The sequence below is a fragment of the Rana temporaria genome, chromosome 1, assembly GCF_905171775.1.
Source record: "Rana temporaria chromosome 1, aRanTem1.1, whole genome shotgun sequence".
NCBI lineage: Eukaryota > Metazoa > Chordata > Amphibia > Anura > Ranidae > Rana > Rana temporaria.
Window position 1 is genome coordinate 476,397,955 of NC_053489.1, and position 19,495 is coordinate 476,417,449.

The 19,495-nt window shown below is 42.8% G+C and overlaps 1 protein-coding gene across 1 annotated transcript in view; it reads right to left on the reverse strand.

Annotated features, from left to right (window-relative positions):
* SGMS2 (sphingomyelin synthase 2) overlaps positions 1-19,495 on the reverse strand; it is a 99,258-nt gene that overhangs the window by 22,624 nt on the left and 57,139 nt on the right. Inside the window, exon 2 of the mRNA XM_040329640.1 lies at positions 4,720-5,320. Within this exon, the coding sequence (XP_040185574.1) occupies positions 4,720-5,174 (455 nt within the window). The 5' untranslated portion in view covers positions 5,175-5,320. The remainder of the gene's footprint in view (positions 1-4,719; positions 5,321-19,495) is intronic.

The window sequence follows — 19,495 nt, forward strand, 5'->3', positions numbered from 1 at the left end:
GGGGGGGCAATATATTTGGGGGGGGGGGGGGGGTTGAAGTGAATAGGTGGCTTCACACTGGATTGACAGTTATAGTAACTGTTCTGGGAGTGTGCTTAAAAGCCTTTGCTACCAGCTACTATTTACAAATGGTGCTGATCGACAAGTAGTTAAGAAAGTAATTGGAGATTTTCAAACACCTGGTGAGGGGTAGGGTCAAATAATAATAATAATAATATGGTACCTACATACACAAAATAGCCAAAGGGTATAAGGTCACCCCTTCAAAATTTTCAGGCTAATTTACCAAAGGAGTTGAGATTTTTTACTCAATAAAATATAACTGTGTTCACTTTCAATACCTAAGGCGGGCCATACACAGAGCAAATTGCAGGCTGTAGGAAAGAAATTCACTCAATTCCCCCAACAACACAGACAATGTTGATGAGGGAATCCCTCCTGCAGAGCCATTGTCTTCTCCCAGCAGGGAGAAGACACTGATTATTGCTAGCGGCTATAGGAAATTTAGCAGGCTGGTTGGTCAACTTGATAAATTCTGAAAAACACATGTGAAAGTCAAGAAAACGCTGCATGCCTCAATAATGGTAATTGAAAAGTTCCCCACAGGGGAAAATTCCCTACCGTAGTTACGCATTTTGTATTCTATTATCATATGAGGATTATATATGGCTTTATATTCAAATGGTATATGTACCCTTCAAAAAGAGGAACCTCACATCACCAGAGACTTATAAAACAATTATGTTCAAACGATCCAGGACCTTCATGTGTCTCCTCTGCTCCCCCCACAGGGCTTACAAGTGGTCTCACCTCGAGAATGAACGTCTCTCTATAATTATCTTTCCCATTCCATTCACATCCTCTGGAGGAATTCCTAGCTGTTCTTACCCGATGCAAAACTCTTTAGAAAGGGTACGTAAGAAATAGACTCATTTAGGCCCAGATATACTGTGGCCTTGAGTCTGAATATCTATCTTTGTTCATATTGAAGTCATTTTTTGTTTCAGTCATGCCTTGATCCGGAATATGAATCCGGTCGAGTGCGGTGAAAGAAACTTTATGCATCTTGTAATTGTGCTGCAGGACTATATGTCTGCCTAGGGGGAGATATATACGGTATTCCCAATCTCCATATTGTAGACATGTTTAGAGGTTCTACACCAAAATTTCTGCTTCGTTTTGCCTATATAAACGACCCCGCACTCACAAGTCATTAAGTAAACAACTCCGCATGTTTGACAGTTAGCGAAGTGTTTTGGTTTAAAAACTTGGCCATTTGGAAGGACGAAAGTTTTTTCTTTCCTAATCAAAGGGCAATGAGCACAATGTCCACATGGGTAAGTACAGTCTAAGGAACAATGTTTTTTGCTAGACATTTTTTGATATTCACTTTTAACTAACTTATTTTTTAGGGAGGGCGTCCGTTTAAAGTTAATCGAAGGAGTATTGGGTAAAAAATGTTTAACCTTGTCATCATCCATGAGAATAGACTAATGCTTCTCAATGATCTCTCTGATTTGTCTATGCTGTTGCAAAAAACGCATAATAATGCACATTGAATCAACCTTTTTTGTGCTCTTGGTTTCTAGTCTAAATAGAAGATCTTTTTGAGATTGTTGGATCGTTCTATTGTAGGCCTTACATAAACAGCAACGACTATAGCCTCGTTCTAGCAGTCTATTTTGGAGCTTTCCATCTTCAATTTTGAAAAGTGCTTCTTTGGAACAATTTCATCGTAAACGAAGATATTGTCCATAAGGGATTGAGTTTTTGAGAGGAATTGGGTGGAAACTGTTTGCATGTAGCACTGTTACCAAAAAATAGCAAACATGTTGGTGTAGAACCTCTAAACATGTCTACAGTATGGAGATTGGGAATATATATCTCCCCCATGGCAGACATGTAGTCCTGCAGCACAATTACAAGATGCTCAAAGTTTCTTTCACCACACTCTACCAGATTCATATTCTGGATCGAGGCATGACTGGAACAAAAAATTACTTTAATATGAACAAAGATGGATATTCAGACTCAAGTCCACAGTATATCTGGGCCTAAATGAGTCTATTTCTTACATAACCTTCCTAAAGGGTTTTGCGTTGGGTAAGAACAGCTAGGAATTCCCCCAGAGGATGTGAATGGAATGGGAAAGATAATTATAGAGAGACGTTCATTCTTGAGGTGGGAAGGACAATCCTCCCCGGCATCCCTATATATATATATATATATATATATATATATATATATATATATATATATATATATATATATATATATATATATATATATAAAATAAAGAATGTATCTCTTTTAGAATCTCTTTAAGATAATAAGATAATTCTTCTATTCTCTCACATGTTTTCCTACAGGTCTGTGTATCTTCTATTTATTTTTTGCTCACTGTTTGCAAATCAATGCACTGGTTATATTGCTCTCTAAAAAACCCTATACAATTTATGTGAAATATGTAAATTAATATGAGAATGTAAGGCATGCTCTATGTAATTAAATTTAAAGGGGTTGTAAAGGTTTGTTTTTTATTTTCTAAATACCACTTGTCCACTGGGCTTAGTTTGGCACTTCTCTCCTTCATGTAAAAATCACTTTTTTTTTTTGCTAGAAAATTAATCAGAACCTCCAAACATTATATATTTTTTTTAGCAGACACCCTAGGGAATAAAATGGCGGTCATTGCAACTTTTTTTCTCGCACTGTTTTTAGCGGGATAATTTTTTAAACGCCTTTTTTTGGGAAAAAAAAGGTTTCATGAATTAAAAAATAACAAAACAGTAAAGTGAGCCCAATTTCTTTGTATAATGTGAAAGCTGATGTTACGCCGAGTAAAAAGATACCTAACATGTCACGCTTTAAAATTGCGCACACTCATGGAATGGCGCCAAACTTCGGTACTTAAAAATCTCCATAGGCAACGCTTAATTTTTTTTTACAGGTTACTATTTTCGAGTTACAGAGGTCTAGTGCTAGAATTGTTGCACACGCTCTAACACACGCGACGATACCTCACATGTGGGGTTTGAACGGTGTTTACATATGTCTGTTTTAAAAAATATATATATTTTTTTTTAACTTAATTTTTTTCTTTTTACACTTTGTTTTACATTTTTTTTTTTTTTGCTACACTTAGAGGCACCTCTCTTCTGTTTATACTCGGTTGTGACATGATGCTACTCTTTTATCAAGACATTGCTTGTATATCAAGTCAAAATTAATAAAAAATAGTTGATTGTCTTTCAAAACGCTCTCAAACCAAGTTACTCTCAAACCACTCTAATTGTTTTATAAGTCTCTGGTCATGTGAAGTTCCTCTTTTTGAAGGGTACATATACCATTTGAATATAAAGCCATATATAATCCTCATATGATAGAATAGAATACAAAATGCGTTACTATGGTAGTAAATAATGTAATGTTAAAGTGGAGGTTCACCCTAAAAAACTACTTTCTACCATGCCATGCAGCATACTAGCGTCAGCTACAGTATGCCTTTATTTTTATTTTTTGCGCTGTACTCACAGTGTAATCCAATAGTTTTGTTTTAGACACCCGCGGGGAATAGGGGTTCCTATCAAGAGGGGAACATGATTGACGGCCGGCTATGGCGCGTCACGCTTCCCGAAAATAGCCGGAGTAGGTCTCGGCTCTTCACGGCCTGCGCACAGACTAGGAGCTGACTGCGCAGGCGCCGTGAAGAGCCAAGTCCTATTTCGGCTATTTTCGGGAAGCGTGACGCGCCATATCTGGCCGTCAATCATGTTCCCCTCTTGATAGGAACGCCTACTCCCCGAGGGAGTCTGAAACGGATTAAACTGTGAGTACAGCGGAAAAAAATAAAATTAATGCATACTGCAGCTGACGCTAGAATGCTGCATGGCATGATAGACAAAAAAAATTTTTTTTTTAGGGTGAACCCCCGCTTTAATAATATGTTCAAAATAATTTTTTGATGTATTTCTAGAAGAAAATAAACCCCCTGAAGAAGACGGCAACTATAGGGGTCGAAATGCATTGGGGTATTCTTAGGCCCCGTACACACGACCGGATCTGTCCGCTGAGATTTGTCCGCGGACCAGTTCCAGCAGACAAATCCGGTCGTGTGTACGGCCTATCGGACAGTTTTCCGGCGGACATTTGTCCAGCCGACCGTTTTCCAGCGGACAAAAATTTCTTAGCATGCTAAGAAATCTGTCCGCTGGAAACCTGTCGTCGGACAAATCTGGTCGTCTTCACAGACTCACCGGACTTGTCCGACCGACAGCCATCCCTCGCATGCGTCGAAGTGATTCGACGCATGCGTGGAAGTATTTACCTTCCAGGGTCGCGCACGTCGCTGCGTCATCGTCGCGGCGACGACGCGGCCACGTCGCGACACGTCACCGCGTATGTTTTCCGCGGGGATTTTGGTCTGATGGTGTGTACAACCATCAGACCAAAATCCGGCAGCGGACATATCCGATGGAAACGGTCTGGCGGACCGTTTTCATCGGATAATCCGGTCGTGTGTACAAGGCCTTATACATCCCATAGTAAAGATATGACTTATAGATGTACCATTCTTTGATGTATATTGCTTCCATCCATTCTGCTGCACACACCGTCAGCATTATATTTTAGCCAAATGATGCAATTAGTTTGTTAATTCTACAAAAAACTGTAATCTTTCAGAACATTTCTGAAAATATTTTTCTTTTGGGTACCTACTTATATCTGAGGAAAAGCCATTGTAGTAACCAGATTCCAACCAGAATCATCCCACTTATCTCTGATACATTAAAAGCCCACGTCACTCGATCAATATAGTCAAAGAACTTGTCTGGCAATGGTGGGTTCACCTCCTTAGGTGGGACTCTTTCATGAACTACTGTGATCATGACTGTGGTTAGAACCATATTAAAAAGGGCATAGACAAAGGCAATTCCTGTTTTCCACCATTCTAGAGGAAATTTGTTTTTAGAGTCTGCTGGTATTGCAATCTGAATATAGTCTTGATATTTCTTTGTTCCTTTCCTCAAACCGTTGGGAAGACCTTTGGCTTTTGTCCTAACAGTTTTGTCATCTTCACTGTTTGAAGAAACCGATCTTGGAAATCCATTTTGTGTTTCACTGTGAGGAACTTCTGAGTGTACTTCAATGGTTGTAGTCTCAATAGCATCCATTTGGGCAGCAGCAATATGTGACAACAGTTTCCTTTTTAGTGATAGAAATTATCCATAAATAAATGTATACTTGTAGTTGTTTAAGGTCAGTAAACAGCACACCGAATTAGAGATGCTCTTAGATTTCAGGCTTTGTATGGCATCATCTGTAAATGAAAGAAATACACATTGTTCAGCATTTAAATTCTTCATAGTATTTTTTTCCAAGAATAATGGCTGAAGAAATCTAGAAGTTGTCTCTAGTACATACCCTAACGTTTTTTTTAAAGCAGTTTCAACGGTGGTGCCAGTTGGTAGTCATATATTACTTTTTTGATGTTTAAAATGTTACCACTTTATGTATGAATGCATTACTGATTAATTTAGGATACACATGTAACAGACTGCATAGTCTTTGACCATTGTTCTCTGACGCAGTGATCACAGAGTCTACTGCCAGCAGACATGTGTAGTAAACAATATAACGTTGAGTGTTTAGCAGCTTCTCTCTATCAACAGGGGTATCCCACAGGACCGCCTGAAGGAAGTCACTGAAGCAGTCCATCATCAATTTTTTTTCCATAAAGCCAACACATTTTGTGGACGAAATTCGATCGGAATTCGAAAAAAAAAAAAATTCGAATTGAATTAGAAAAAAAAAAAAAAATATTCGAAAAAATTCTATTGGAAAAGAGACTATTTGTTTTCTAATCCGGTCGAAATATTTTCGATTTCGACCGTATTTTTCGAAATTCGGTCGAAAACGAACGAATTCAGAAAACAGTCGAAATATTTTAGAATTCGACCGGATTTTTCAAAATTCGGTCGAAAACGAACGAATTCAGAAAACGAATTCAACACATGTAACGAACCTAACTTAACGAAATTAATTAAATGACGAATTAAAACTAAACGAAACAAATTTTTCACTTTTGCACATGCCTAGAAACCACAGTCTAAGAGCCCTCATCCAGTGTCAGGGCTAAGTCTGCTGATAAGGGGGTACCACCGGTCTTCCTGTACCGGGCCCGGGCACACAGGGGGACCTGGGCAGCAGGGGAAATCTGATGTGGGCAGAACAGGGAGGATGATCAGTGAGGCAATTACAGGAACAATCTCCGTGCGGCTCTCTGCAAACAGCTGAAAGACAGTTTCTTCACTCTCTCTCCCACTGGCTGTTGGAGGGAGAAACACATAGGGCATCATTCCTATAATTGTTTCCCCACCACACTGATCCACATCCCTGTCCTTCCCATATCTGATTACCATGTCCGCTGTCCCCAGTATATCCCAGTACCTCAGTATACCCCCGGCTGCTGTGTAGCCACACTGCAATCAGCGGGCCGCGGTGGGAATGTCAGCCGAAGAAGGCACGGGAAAGGAGGGAGGGGGGTACAGGATCAATACTCCACTCTACCTACTAGGTGGCTAAAGGGGGTGAAGGTCAGGTGGATACAGGGAGAGTCTGGAGGACAGATGGAATTTGGAGGGATTGTCCCTTTTCTTAAAAAAAACACCCAAAAAACACAACACTATGCTTAACCACTTCAATCCCCACCTGTATATACCCCCTCATTACCCGACCTGAGAGCTTTAAAATTCAACATTTCGTAAGAATTAGGACGGAACAGAATAATTGCTCTAGTTTGCGCAGGGGGCAGGTGGCTTCAAACTTGAGTCTAGGTACAGAGTGCAGGAGTCAGAAGTATGTTTGTGTCCACTAATAATGATTTAAATGTATTTTCTAATATTTTTGGGGGGGCTGTCAGGTATGCTGTACGGGGTCCTATGATTTATAACAGGAGCCCTGGTAACAGCTGTGGACCTCATAGGTAAGTATAACATCTTTTTTATTTTAGTGAAAAAAAATTACTTTACACTCTCTTTAAAATGTAAGCTTTTCAATTCCCAGGGATATTGGTAATCAGGACAATTAAAGAGAGTGAATTTAAATAATAAAAAAAAAATGTTGCCTTTAGTTATACTTTATAAATTGTAGTTCAGCATCTTGGCCACACTAGAGTGTTAATCACAGATTTGTCTTTCCAGAGTAGCACAACAGGTCTCCTTTAGCCTGATTTACAGAATGCTAGCTAACTAATCCCTTTCCTTTGTTATTGTTCTTTGACCTGAACCCACACAGACCTCCACAGCTTGATGAATAACTGCTCTTGGCTACTATACAAATAAAGAGTTGAAACAATAAAAATTGAAAAATGCATCAAACGTTCCCTGGGAAAACATTGCAATGAATAAGTAAAAAGATGTTTATGGTTGACTAAAGCCCCGTACACACTACGAGTTTCTCGGCAGAATTCAGCCAGAAACTCGATCGGAGCCGTATTCTGCCGAGAAACCCGGTCGTGTGTACACTTTTGGCCGAGGAAACCAACGAGGATCTCGTCTGGCCATATAGAGATCATGTTCTCTATTTCCTCGTTAGTCAATGAGGAAACTTGGCTCGCTGAGATCCTCGACGGCTTCACAAGGAACTCGACGAGCAAAACTATGTGTTTTGCTCGTCGAGTTTCTCGAACGTGTGTACGGGGCCTTACTAGGTGTTGCATTTAGGTACCCCAATTCTGGCATGTTTCAGAACCCCCTATTCTTACACAGGTTGTCACCAATCTCAGCAATTATCACAATGTCAAACCAGATGAGAGTACTTGAAGACTAGATTTACAAGACATAGCTCCTCTCAGTCATGTTTGAAACAACACTCATCTCTTAATCGGCAACAACAATCCAAACCACCTCTGCTCATCATTTAAGAGCTGTTAAGGTGCTGGCTCCCAGTGAAGTCTAGAAAAAAATCGAGTCTCACTTCATCTTAAATTCTTCATATTGATTTATTCCATGAAAGCCAAAGTAAATGCATACATTCTGTCTCCACCCAACATACCACACTCCGATATGTTTGACGTAGTGGATACCTACTTACTCTAATACCTGTGAGTAAGTCCTTAGGGGTGAAACAAGTTTGGAGAGTGTGGTATGTCAGGTGGAGACAGAATGTATGCATTCACTTTGGCTTTCATGGAATAAAACAATATAAAGAAGTTAATTTTAACACTCATCTCTTAACTGATCTAAACACAAAAAGCTAATATCTGAGTGAAATATGCTACCTCATTTCCTCATTGTTTTACACCCCGTATAACTGTATACTAGGTTTCCTACAAAAATCTACTTTGTGGATTCTCTCATTGTTGACAAAGTTCTACTTAGGCCTCGTACACACGACCGAGTTTCTCGGCAGAATCCAGCAAGAACCTTGCTGGGAGATATTTTTTTGCCGAGGAAACCGGTCGTGTGTACATTTTCGTCGAGGAAACTGTCGAGAACCTCGACGAGCCAAAAAGAGAGCAAGTTCTCTGTTTTCTCGACGGGAGTCTGATTTGGCTCGTCGAGATCCTCGACGGGCTGGTTTTCAACGAGAAACTTGGACGTCTGTATGCTAAGAAACCCGCACTTGCTCAGATTAAAGTATGAGATGGGAGTAAAAGTAGCATTTGTAATGGAGATAACACATTATTAAAGCTGTAACAGACTGAAAAGTGCAAATCGTCTCTTACCAAACTTTTATTTTACACGCAAACACATGAAATTGGCAAAAGCAGCCCCAAGAGTTTAGCCAGTGGAATCAATCTTCCCCTGCGGTTGTATGTGTTGTATGTCACCGTGTTTAAGAACGAGGAGATTTTGGCTTGACTGTGTGTATGCAAAGCAAGCTTGTTGAGTTCCTCAACAAGCCTAAGGCCCCGTACACACGACCGAGTTTCTCGGCAGAATTCAGCCTGAAACTCGATCGGAGCTGTATTCTGCCGAGAAACCCGGGCGGGTGTACCCTTTTGGCCGAGGAAGCCGACAAGGATCTCGGCGAGGAAATAGAGAACATGTTCTCTATTTCCTCGTTGTTCAATGGGAAATTTCAGCTCGCCGAGATCCTCGGCGGCTTCACAAGGAACTCGACGAGCAAAACGATGTGTTTTGCCCGTCGAGTTCCTCGGACGTGTGTACGAGGCCTAACAAGGAACTCGACGAGGAACTTGATGTGCTTCGCCCGTTGAGTTTCTCGGTGGTGTGTACGAGGCCTTACACAAGCCATATGCCGCGTACACACGACCGTTTTTCATGATGTGAAAAACGCCATTTTTTAAATTGGTCATTAAAAACGATCGTGTGTAGGCTCCAGAGCATTTTTCTCGACGTGAAAAATGGTCATTAAAATTTTTGAGCATGCTCTAATTTTTCTTGGATCGTGTGTAGGCTTTAACGACGGGAAAAAAACGTGCATGCTCAGAAGAAAGTTATGAGACGGGAGCACTCGTTCTGGTAAAACTAGCATTCGTAATGGAGATAGCACATTCGTCACGCTGTAACAGACTGAAAAGCACGAAGACTGAAAAGCACGAATCGTCTCTCACCAAACTTTTACTAACACGAAATCAGCAAAAGCAGCCAAAAGGGTGGCGCCATCGAAATGGAACTTCCCCTTTATAGTGCCGTCGTTACGTGTTGTACGTCACCATGCTTTGCTCGAGCATTTTTTTTTTCATGATCGTGTGTATGCAAGGTAGGCTTGACAAGAATCACGTTGTTTTTTCTAGGACATTAAAAACGGTCGTGTGTACGCAGCATTAGATTATGAGTCATGAATTGATAGGCACTGCTGTTGGATGCTTGTGTAGTAATAAATCAGGACACATTTCTGTGACGGAAAACGTTTTTGAGAAATGCCATTTACATTGAACATTTCTGAGAAAGTACTATGCTTCTGAGCCATACTATAAAAACATCATCCATCTAGACCTCTGGTGGCCAACTTGTAGCATGGGGGACCACATACGGCCCTTTGGCACTTATTGTGTGGCCTTTGAGGTCTAGGTACTAAGACAGTGAAGAAGAAACATTTTTTAGACTGGGTTCTGGTAGTAATTTTTTATCATTATTTTTTCTTTCACACGATCTTATTTTTTTTATGTGTTGTCCACTTGTCTTTGTAAGTTATTTTCCTCTGATCTTTTGTAATGGATTTTGCATAAAGAAGTATCAAATGCAACATAAATAATTTTTAAAAGGGGGCTGTAGGGAACACACATTTGGAAGCATTGATTTCCCCAACTGCTATAGCATGCCTCACGTCTCAGGCCCCGTACACACGACCAGTTTCCTCGGCAGAATTCAGCTTCCGACCGAGTTTCTGGCTGAATTCTGCCGAGGAAACTGGTCGTGTGTACACTTTCGGCCGAGGAAGCCGGCGAGGAGCTCGACGAGGAAATAGAGAACATGTTCTCTATTTCCTCGTTGTTCTATGGGAGCTCTCGTCCCGCCGAGCTCCTCGGCGGCTTCAGTGCTGAACTGGCCGAGGAACTCGATGTGTTTGGCACGTCGAGTTCCTCGGCCGTGTGTACGAGGCCTGACTGTTGCATGTCTGCAAGTGGTGATGAGCTTGGGTGTGTTGGGATCTTAGTCTGAACCCATCGAGCGACCCTGCCTGGAAGCTGTCACCTATACTGGGCCAATCATCTGCGGCTGCAGCATTCCCAATCCCAGCCCAATGGCTGTTTGTATGTGCAGCTGCAGGGCAGGTAAAGAATTGGCCACTTATAACTGACCTAGGACAGCATCCTGTCAGGCTCGCTCAGATAGGTTCGGACTAGGATCCAAACATGCTTGAGCTCATTCTCAGTCTGCAGTCTCTTTCTTAAGCATTACATTCACTGAATATTATATGTGGTCCTTTGATGATATTAGGGCTGCATTTGAGGCCTCCTATATCAAGAAAGTTTACTGAGCTAGACTCACTTATTTACTAAAACTGTACAGTGGAAAATCTGGTGCAACAGTGCTTGATAGCCAATCAGCTTCTAACTCCAGCTTGTTCAATTAAAGGGGTTGTAAAGGCAGAAGGTTTTGTATCTGAAAACGGAGTTCCACTCAAAAATTGAACTTCAGCTTTTCGGAACCCTCCCCCCCTCCGGTGTCATTTTTGGGACCTTTCAGGGGTGAGGGGGGAGCAGACACCTGTCTAATCCAGGTATTTGCTCCCACTTCCGGGCATAGATAGCCGCAGTATCCGCAGATATCTATGACTCCTCCGTCCCCCTTGCTGTCTTCTGGGAGAAACACAGGTCCCAGAAAACAGCAGGGACCAGTGGGATCGCGCAGCATGACTCGCGTATATGCAGTAGGGAACCAGGCTGTGAAGCCGCAAGGCTTCACTTCCTGATTCCCTTACCGAAGATGGTGGCGCCTCCACTCGAGAGCCGTGGACAGGTAAGTGTCCATATTTTAAAGGTCTGCAGTATTTGTAGCTGCTGACTTAAAAAAAAAATTGGCGGAACTCCGCTTTAATGCATTCTATGCATTTAGATAAAAAGCCTTCTGTGTATAGAAGCCTTCCCAGCACCCCCTTATACTTACCTGAGCCCCTCTCTCTGTCCTGCGATGTCCATGAATCCCTCGGCCATCCGAGACTTTCCCTCCTGATTGGCTAAGACACAGCAGGGTCGCCATTGGCTCCCACGACTGTCAAAGTCAGTTAGCCAATCAGTAGAGAGAGGGGGCAGGTCAGAATGGCAGCTCTGTGTCTGAATGGATACAGGGAGCTGAAGCTCAGCTTGGGTGCCCCCATGGCAAGCTGCTTGCTGTTGGGGCACTCGACAAAAGGGAGGGGCCAGGAGCAGCGAAGAGGGCCTCGAGAAGAGGAGGATCTGGGCTGCTCTGTGCAAATTCACTGAACAGAGGAGGCAAAATCAACCCCCATGGCCCCTTTTTTAGTACTTAGTAACGTAGACCTGCAACAATTATCTACCAAGGAATTAACAGTTTGAGTAATGTGTGAAATGCTATATAAAAGGAGGCTTACAAACACAAAGTTGTGTACAATTTCCTCTTCAAAATAGTACATAGTTCCTTTCCTTCCAACTATGTCATCATCCAAATTAGCAGCTGGTATGGGAAGAATGTGTGACACACTAAACTACAGGTAAAGCTACCCAGGCTTCTGTCATGCATGCTGGAATCTTATAGCAAGTACAAGAAAAGCACAGAAGAACCACTCCCAGGGTGAAGTAAAATAGCAGCACTGGAAAATAATACACACAAACCAACTTTTATGCATTGAACATTTTAATATCAGTATTGTTAAAGTGGAAGTAAACTCCCATGTATGATTTATACCTACAGGTAAGCCTATAATATGTCTTACCTATAGGTACAGTATATATCTTCTAAACGTGAACAGTTTAGGAGACATTTACCATTGAAGCCGCCAGTGATGTCACTGGCGCATGCTCAATGAAGGAACGGCTTACCTGTGCCGTTCCTTCAAAGCCCTGTGCTTTAAACAATGGCTTCCATGCGGAGTGACATCAAAGGACTGGAGCTCGCCAACCTGGAAGGAAGACTGGGTGAAAATAGAAGCCCTGTCAGCGGTGACAGCGTGCCGTTGGAGGGCTTTGTTTAAAAGGTAAGTTTCATGTAATTTGCTAGTATGGGATGCATACTAGCCCATTATTACATTACCTTGCGGGAAGAATTTTCTTTTTTTTCTGAGTTTATTACCACTTTAATACACTTTATATATTGTAGAGGTTTGCAGCCCACATGAACTTTATTGTGGTAGGTTATTACAGGGTAAACAATAGGGGTGGAGGGTAGTCCTAAACTTATGGTAGTACTCTGCTGATGACTAATGCTAGCCATACACCTGTCGTACCTATGGGATATTCAGCACAACTCTGAGGCCCCGTACACACGACCAGTTTCCTCGGCAGAATTCAGCTTCCGACCGAGTTTCTGGCTGAATTCTGCCGAGAAACCCGGCCGTGTGTACACTTTCGGCCGAGGAAGCCGACGAGGACCTCGGCGAGGAAATAGAGAACATGTTCTCTATTTCCTCGTTGTTCTATGGGAGAACTCGGCCCGCCGAGGTCCTCGGCGGCTTCAGGGCTGAACTGGCCGAGGAACTCGATGTGTTTGGCACGTCGAGTTCCTCGGCCGTGTGTACGGGGCTTCAGGCCTCGTACACACGGCCAAGTTTCTCGGCAAAAACCAGCAAGAAGCTTGCTGTTTTTTTTTTTTTGCCGAGGAAACCGGTCGTGTGTACACTTTTCAACGAGGAAACCGCCGAGGATCTCGTCGGGCCAAAAAGAAAGCATGTCTTCTTTTTGCTCGACGGCAATGGGAAAATTTGGCTCGCCGAGATCCTCGGTGGCTTCACAAGGAACTCGACGAGCAAAACGATGTGTTTTGCCCGTCGAGTTTCTCGGCCGTGTGTACGAGGCCTGACACCCTCCATGATGTGGATGACAACTGATTATAACATATCAAGGTCTGATGTGTTCTACTCTCTGGTGAGTGAGAACCCCTAAGGGGTGTGTGTCGCACGGTGCGAGAAGTCTGGTATGAGGTGCACATCTTCAATTTTACATTAGGATCACCATCTGTTCTTCTTTGGACTTTTCTCCACCACATGTAATTCATTTATTTTTCTCATGTGTGCTTTTTTCATATGAAAGCTGGTCACAATAGGAAGTGACAGTAGCGCTGCTTTAGTAATTATTGTGCTTATTTTAAGTACATGTGGACATTTACTATTTTATATGAATTGTGATTTTGGCAAGTTATTGCTATTTAAGCGTCAGCTGACATTTTAATATTATTTACTGTGATCATTATCTGGTGTTTTCTATTGTTGTATTTATCAGCGCCACAGCGCAGAGATAGTGGAAATAGGCCGGGGATTTCACTATATTTTCTTGATACTTATCAGGTGAAGGCTAGTCAAAAGCACATCTCAATGCAGCAGCCGGACTTGGATACATCCATGTGCAATCAATGAATACAAGAGAAACAAGAACCTGGTGCTGTGGAAAGTGTGTAATGCCGCGTACACACGATTATTTTTCGGCATGAAAAAAAACGTTGTTTTTAAAAAATGTCATTTAAAATGATCGTGTGTGGGCTTCACATCATTTTTCGGCTTCTGAAAAATGACAATTTTTTTTTCGAGCATGCTGCATTTTTTAACGACGTTTTAAACAATTTCGTTTTTCGGGTTGTAAAAAATGATCGCGTGTGGGCTAAAACGACGTTAAAAACCCGTGCATGCTCAGAAGCAAGTTATGAGGTGGGAGCGCTCGTTCTGGTAAAACTACCGTTCATAATGGAGTAAGAACATTCATCACGCTGTAACAGACAGAAAAGCGCAAATCGTCTTTTACTAACACGGAATCGGCTAAAGCAGCCCCAAGGGTCGTCCGCATGGAACTTCCCCTTTATAGTGCCGTTGTACGTGTTGTACGTCAGCGCGCTTTGCTAGAGCATTTTTTAAATGATGGTGTGTGGGCAACGTTGTTTAATTTTTTTTCATGCCGAAAAATGATCGTGTGTACGCGGCATAAGGAGGCAAGCTGTCATAAAACTGTGAAGCTTGATTGTTGCAGAGTTTGGGTATTCAGCAGACACGGCTGTTGGCTGTCAGAATACAGAAGCAGGCAAGGCAGAATCCTTCATCTACAGTACACTGTTTAGCAGTGGCGGCTTGTGCTCCAAATTTTTGGGGGGGCGCAAACAAACGGAAAAAAAACAAAACAATTGCAGCCTCACTGTGCCCATCAAATGCAGCCTGCGTGCCCATCAAAGGCAGCCACTGTACCCATCAAAGGCAGCCACTGTACCCATCAAATGCAGCCACTGTGATATCAATTGTCGCCACAGTACCATGCCATCAATTGTCGCCACTGTGCCATCAATTGTCGCCACTGTGCCATGCCATCAATTGTCGCCACTGTGCCATGCCATCAAACGCAGCCACTGTGCCATCATTTATAGCCAGTGTGCCCATCAACTGTCACCACTGTGCCATCAATTGTTGCCACTGTGCCATGCCATCAAACGCAGCCACTGTGCCATCATTTATAGCCACTGTGCCCATCAATTGTCACCACTGTGCCATGCCATCAAACGCAGCCACTGTGCCATCAATTGTCGCCACTGTGCCCATTAATTGTCACCACTGTGCCATGCCATTAAACGCAGCCACTGTGCCATCAAACGCAGCCACTGTGCCATCAATTGTCGCCACTGTGCCATCAATTGTCGCCACTGTGCCCATCAATTGTCACCACTGTGCCATGCCAAACGCAGCCACTGTGCCATCAAACACAGCCACTGTGCCATGCCATCAAACGCAGCCACTGTGCCATCAATTGTTACCACTGTGCCATCAATTGTCTCCACTGTGCCATTAATTGTCACCACTATGCCGTCAATTGTCACCACTGTACCCATCAATTGTTGCCACTGTGCTCATCAATTGTCGCCACTGTGCCCACATTAATTGTAGCCACTGTGCCCATCAATTAGCGCCACTGTGCCCATCAATTGGCGCCACTGTGCCCTGTAAAATGCTGCCAGATTGCCCGCTGGCTCTGATAGGCACTTCCAAAGCCAACCAGCTGCCGTTATTCAGATGGCCGGCGCTCACCAGGGGCCGGTCATATGAATAGTGGGCGGCAGCAACAATACATGGATTCATGCAATGCATTGTATTGTATTCAGTGGCAGTGCAGGAGAGAGAGGGGGGGCGCTCCTGCTTCCTCTATGGACGCACCGCCACTGCTGTTTAGTATGGATGAAGGAATCTAGTAAATTACTCTCCTTATGTACTTATTATTTGTACAATAAAATTACCCTTTAAAAAAAAATTACCCTCCTTCCATTACAAAGGCTATTTTGTGGAATAGGTGAACTTGGCCTTTTAAGGGTCAAAGAATTGAAATGATTGAAATGTATATTGATCCAATGCAATCAGTCCTATGCCATGAGTTAGCTTTTTATTTTGGGCTTTTTTATACTGGCGGTTCCTTCCAGAGAGTGATTAATGATGGATTGTTTTTCAGAGGGCGTATGACAGGTGGTGAGAAGGCATTGTGTGCCCTCCTCACCACCTGTTCTAACCCCTGAAAATCCACACCGCTGTGTCACAAATATGTGCATTTCACGCACATCGAGATTGTGGTGCTACTCCATTCAGTTGAATCGGATGCTCTCGGCAGCAAGGATAACTTTTTACTGCAGTGTGATGCAAGGCGTCGTCGGCATGGCATGTATAGACCCCCATCCACTGCCTTTGCAGCTTAAAGGAGCAGTATGGCCAAAGCCTTTTTTGGTCATACTTCTATACAGTGGGGATCGAAAGTTTGGGCACCCCAGGTAAAAATTTGTATTAATGTGCATAACAAAGCCAAGGAAAGATGGAAAAATCTCCAAAAGGCATCAAATTACAAATTAGACATTCTTTGAGCTGCACCTGCTGAGTGGATAGAAATAAATATTAAATATTCTTATGTACTAATTTATACTTACACTATTTTAGCCCCCATAACAAGAGCCCTTTCACACTGTTCCCCGCCGGGCGTCACCGTTGTTTTAGCAAAGCTTTTCAGCCGCTAGCGATGTGCATTTAACTCCCCCTAGCGGCCGAAGAAATGCGCCCGGAAAGCACTGATGGCTAATCGCTTTTCAGGCGCTTCGGCAGCGCTGCCCATTGATTTCAATGGACGGGGCGGTGGAGGAGTTGTGTATACACCGCTCTTCCACTGACCCAAAGACGCTGCCTGCAGAACTTTTTCTAATGTCCTGCAAGCGCACCACCCCAGTGTGAAAGCACTCGGGCTGGGCAGGGGAGGCTTTTTTCAAGTGCTTTACAGGCGCTATTTTTAGCCCAAAAGCGCCTGAAAAAACGCCCCAGTGTGAAAGGGGTCTGATGCTGGTAGTTTAATTGGCTCCTGTCTAAATTGGCCCTAGTATGTGTATGTATGTGTCAGGGATCTTAAAGCGGGGGGTTCACCCAAAAAAAAAATTCTAACATTACATTGAGCCGAGTTGTGAGAATGACATTAGGCTGTTTTTTTTTATTTCCTTGCCGTACATACCGTTTTATCCATATTTTCACCGCGGCTTCCGGGTATGTAATCTGCGGGACTGGGCATTCCTATTCACATGTTAATTGATTGATATGCTTCCAACCGGCGCATACAGCGCGTCACGAGTTGCCGAAAGAAGCCGGACTGCGAGTCGGCTCTATACGGCGCCTGCGCACCGATGTTCGGCTTATTTCGGCAACTCGTGACGCGATGTATGCGCCGGTCGGAAGCATGTCAATCAATTAACATGTGAATAGTAAGGATGAGCTCCGGCGTGTTCGCATAGAACACTTGCAGAGCCCGCCAGGAAGTCGGCACCCGCGCTGCGCTAATCACAGCCAGGCAGACATTTCCCTCTGCAGCCGAGCATCGGACAATGTCTGCCTGGCTGTGATTAGCGCAGCGCAGGTGCCGACTTCCTGGCGGGCTCTGCACGTGTTCTATGCGAACACGCCGGAGCTCATCCTTAGTGAATAGGAACGCCCAGTCCCGCAGATTACATACCCGGAAGCCGCGGTGAAAATATAGATAAAACGGTATGTACGGCAAGGAAATAAAAAAAACACAGCCTAATGTCATTCTCACAACTCGGCTCAATGTAATGTTAGAATTTTTTTTTTGGGTGAACCCCCGCTTTAAGATTGTAAGCTCCTTGAGCACAGGGACTTATGTGAATGTACAATATATATGTAAAGCACTGCGTAATTTGACAACACTAAGTAATATATAAATAAATAATAAAAAGAGAAAAGATATTTACAAAACCCTATAAAATTCCCATTATTGTGCTATTTCCTGAAGAAAATAGGCACACTTTAAACATCTTATTTTTCAAAGAGCTTGTACAGCACTTCACTCGTTAGCCAGGTATACAAATTGCTGCAATAAAAGCCTAAAAAATGAATAAAACAGCCTCCAGTATATCAGTAAACGCTATCCCGCCCCTAGAACAAACTCTCTGGTGTACACTGAAGGGTAACAGACAAATTACAATGATAAAGGCAACACTACTGCCCTGACAATTCTCTTCCTCACAGCAGCTACGGCCAAATTGTTTGTCTGGCTCCATCTTTTCCCACCAGAGTTTTAACGTAAACAGCAAATGATGCTAATGGAACATTACTCTAGTGCAGTGATGGCGAACCTTTTTGAGCCCGAGTGCCCAAACTCCAACACAAAACCTAATTTTTTTTTGAAGTGCCAACACTGCAATTAAACATGAATACCAAGGTTTTCGTTTAGAAAAATCAACTCGTACACTTGTCCAAACTAATTAACAGCTTTTGTTTTAAAAGAAAAACACAATAACAGAGCTTTCTATTAAACATTTTTTTTTTATTGAAAAAGATTCTCAACAACTGTACTTGTGCATGTATTTTTGGATAAGGATACATTTGCAGATCGCTGGTAAAGATGCCTTTGCTGATCGCTGGTAAGGATGCCTTTGCTAGGCATTTTCAAAGATGGCTTTGCTGGGCATTTCCAAAGATGGCTTTGCTGGGCATTTTCAAAGATGACTTTGCTGGGCATTTTCAAAGATGACTTTGCTGGCCATTTTCAAAGATGACTTTGCTGGGCATTTTCAAAGATGACTTTGCTGGGCATTTTCAAAGATGACTTTGCTGGGCATTTCCAAAGATGGCTTTGCTGGGCATTTCCAAAGATGGCTTTGCTGGGCATTTCCAAAGATGGCTTTGCTGGGCATTTCCAATGATGGCTTTGCTGGGCATTTCCAAAGATGGCTTTGCTGGGCATTTCCAAAGATGGCTTTGCTGGGCATTTCCAAAGATGGCTTTGCTGGGCATTATTAAAGATGCCTTGGTAAGGCATCTTTAAAGATGCCATTGCTGGGCATTTTTAAAGATGCCTTGTCTGGGCATTGGTAAAGATTGGTAAAGATGCCTTGGCTGGGCATTAGATGCCTTGGCTGGGCATTGGTAAAGATGCATTTGCTTACACAAGGGATAGAGATCTACAATGCTGTGATGGGTACAGGCACAGTATACTTTGCATAGCTAAAAGACATTATTGAACATAAGCAGAGGATGAGTCTAATGATCTATTGCTGGGCATTATTAAAGATGCCTTGGCTGGGCATTGGTAAAGATGCCTTAGCTGGGCATTGGTAAAGATGCCTTGCCTGGGCATTATTAAAGATGCCATGACTGGGCATTTTTAAAGATGCCTTGGCTGGGCATTGGTAAAGATGCCTTGCCTGGGCATTATTAAAGATGCCATTGCTGGGCATTTTTAAAGATGCCTTGGCTGGGCATTGGTAAAGATGCCTTGTCTGGGCATTGGTAAAGATGCCTTGGCTGGGCATTGGTAAAGATGCAATGACACATTTTTGTTTTTTTCATTTTAGCCCTTTGGATTCTTCTTTGCAATTCTTGTAGATTAGAATCT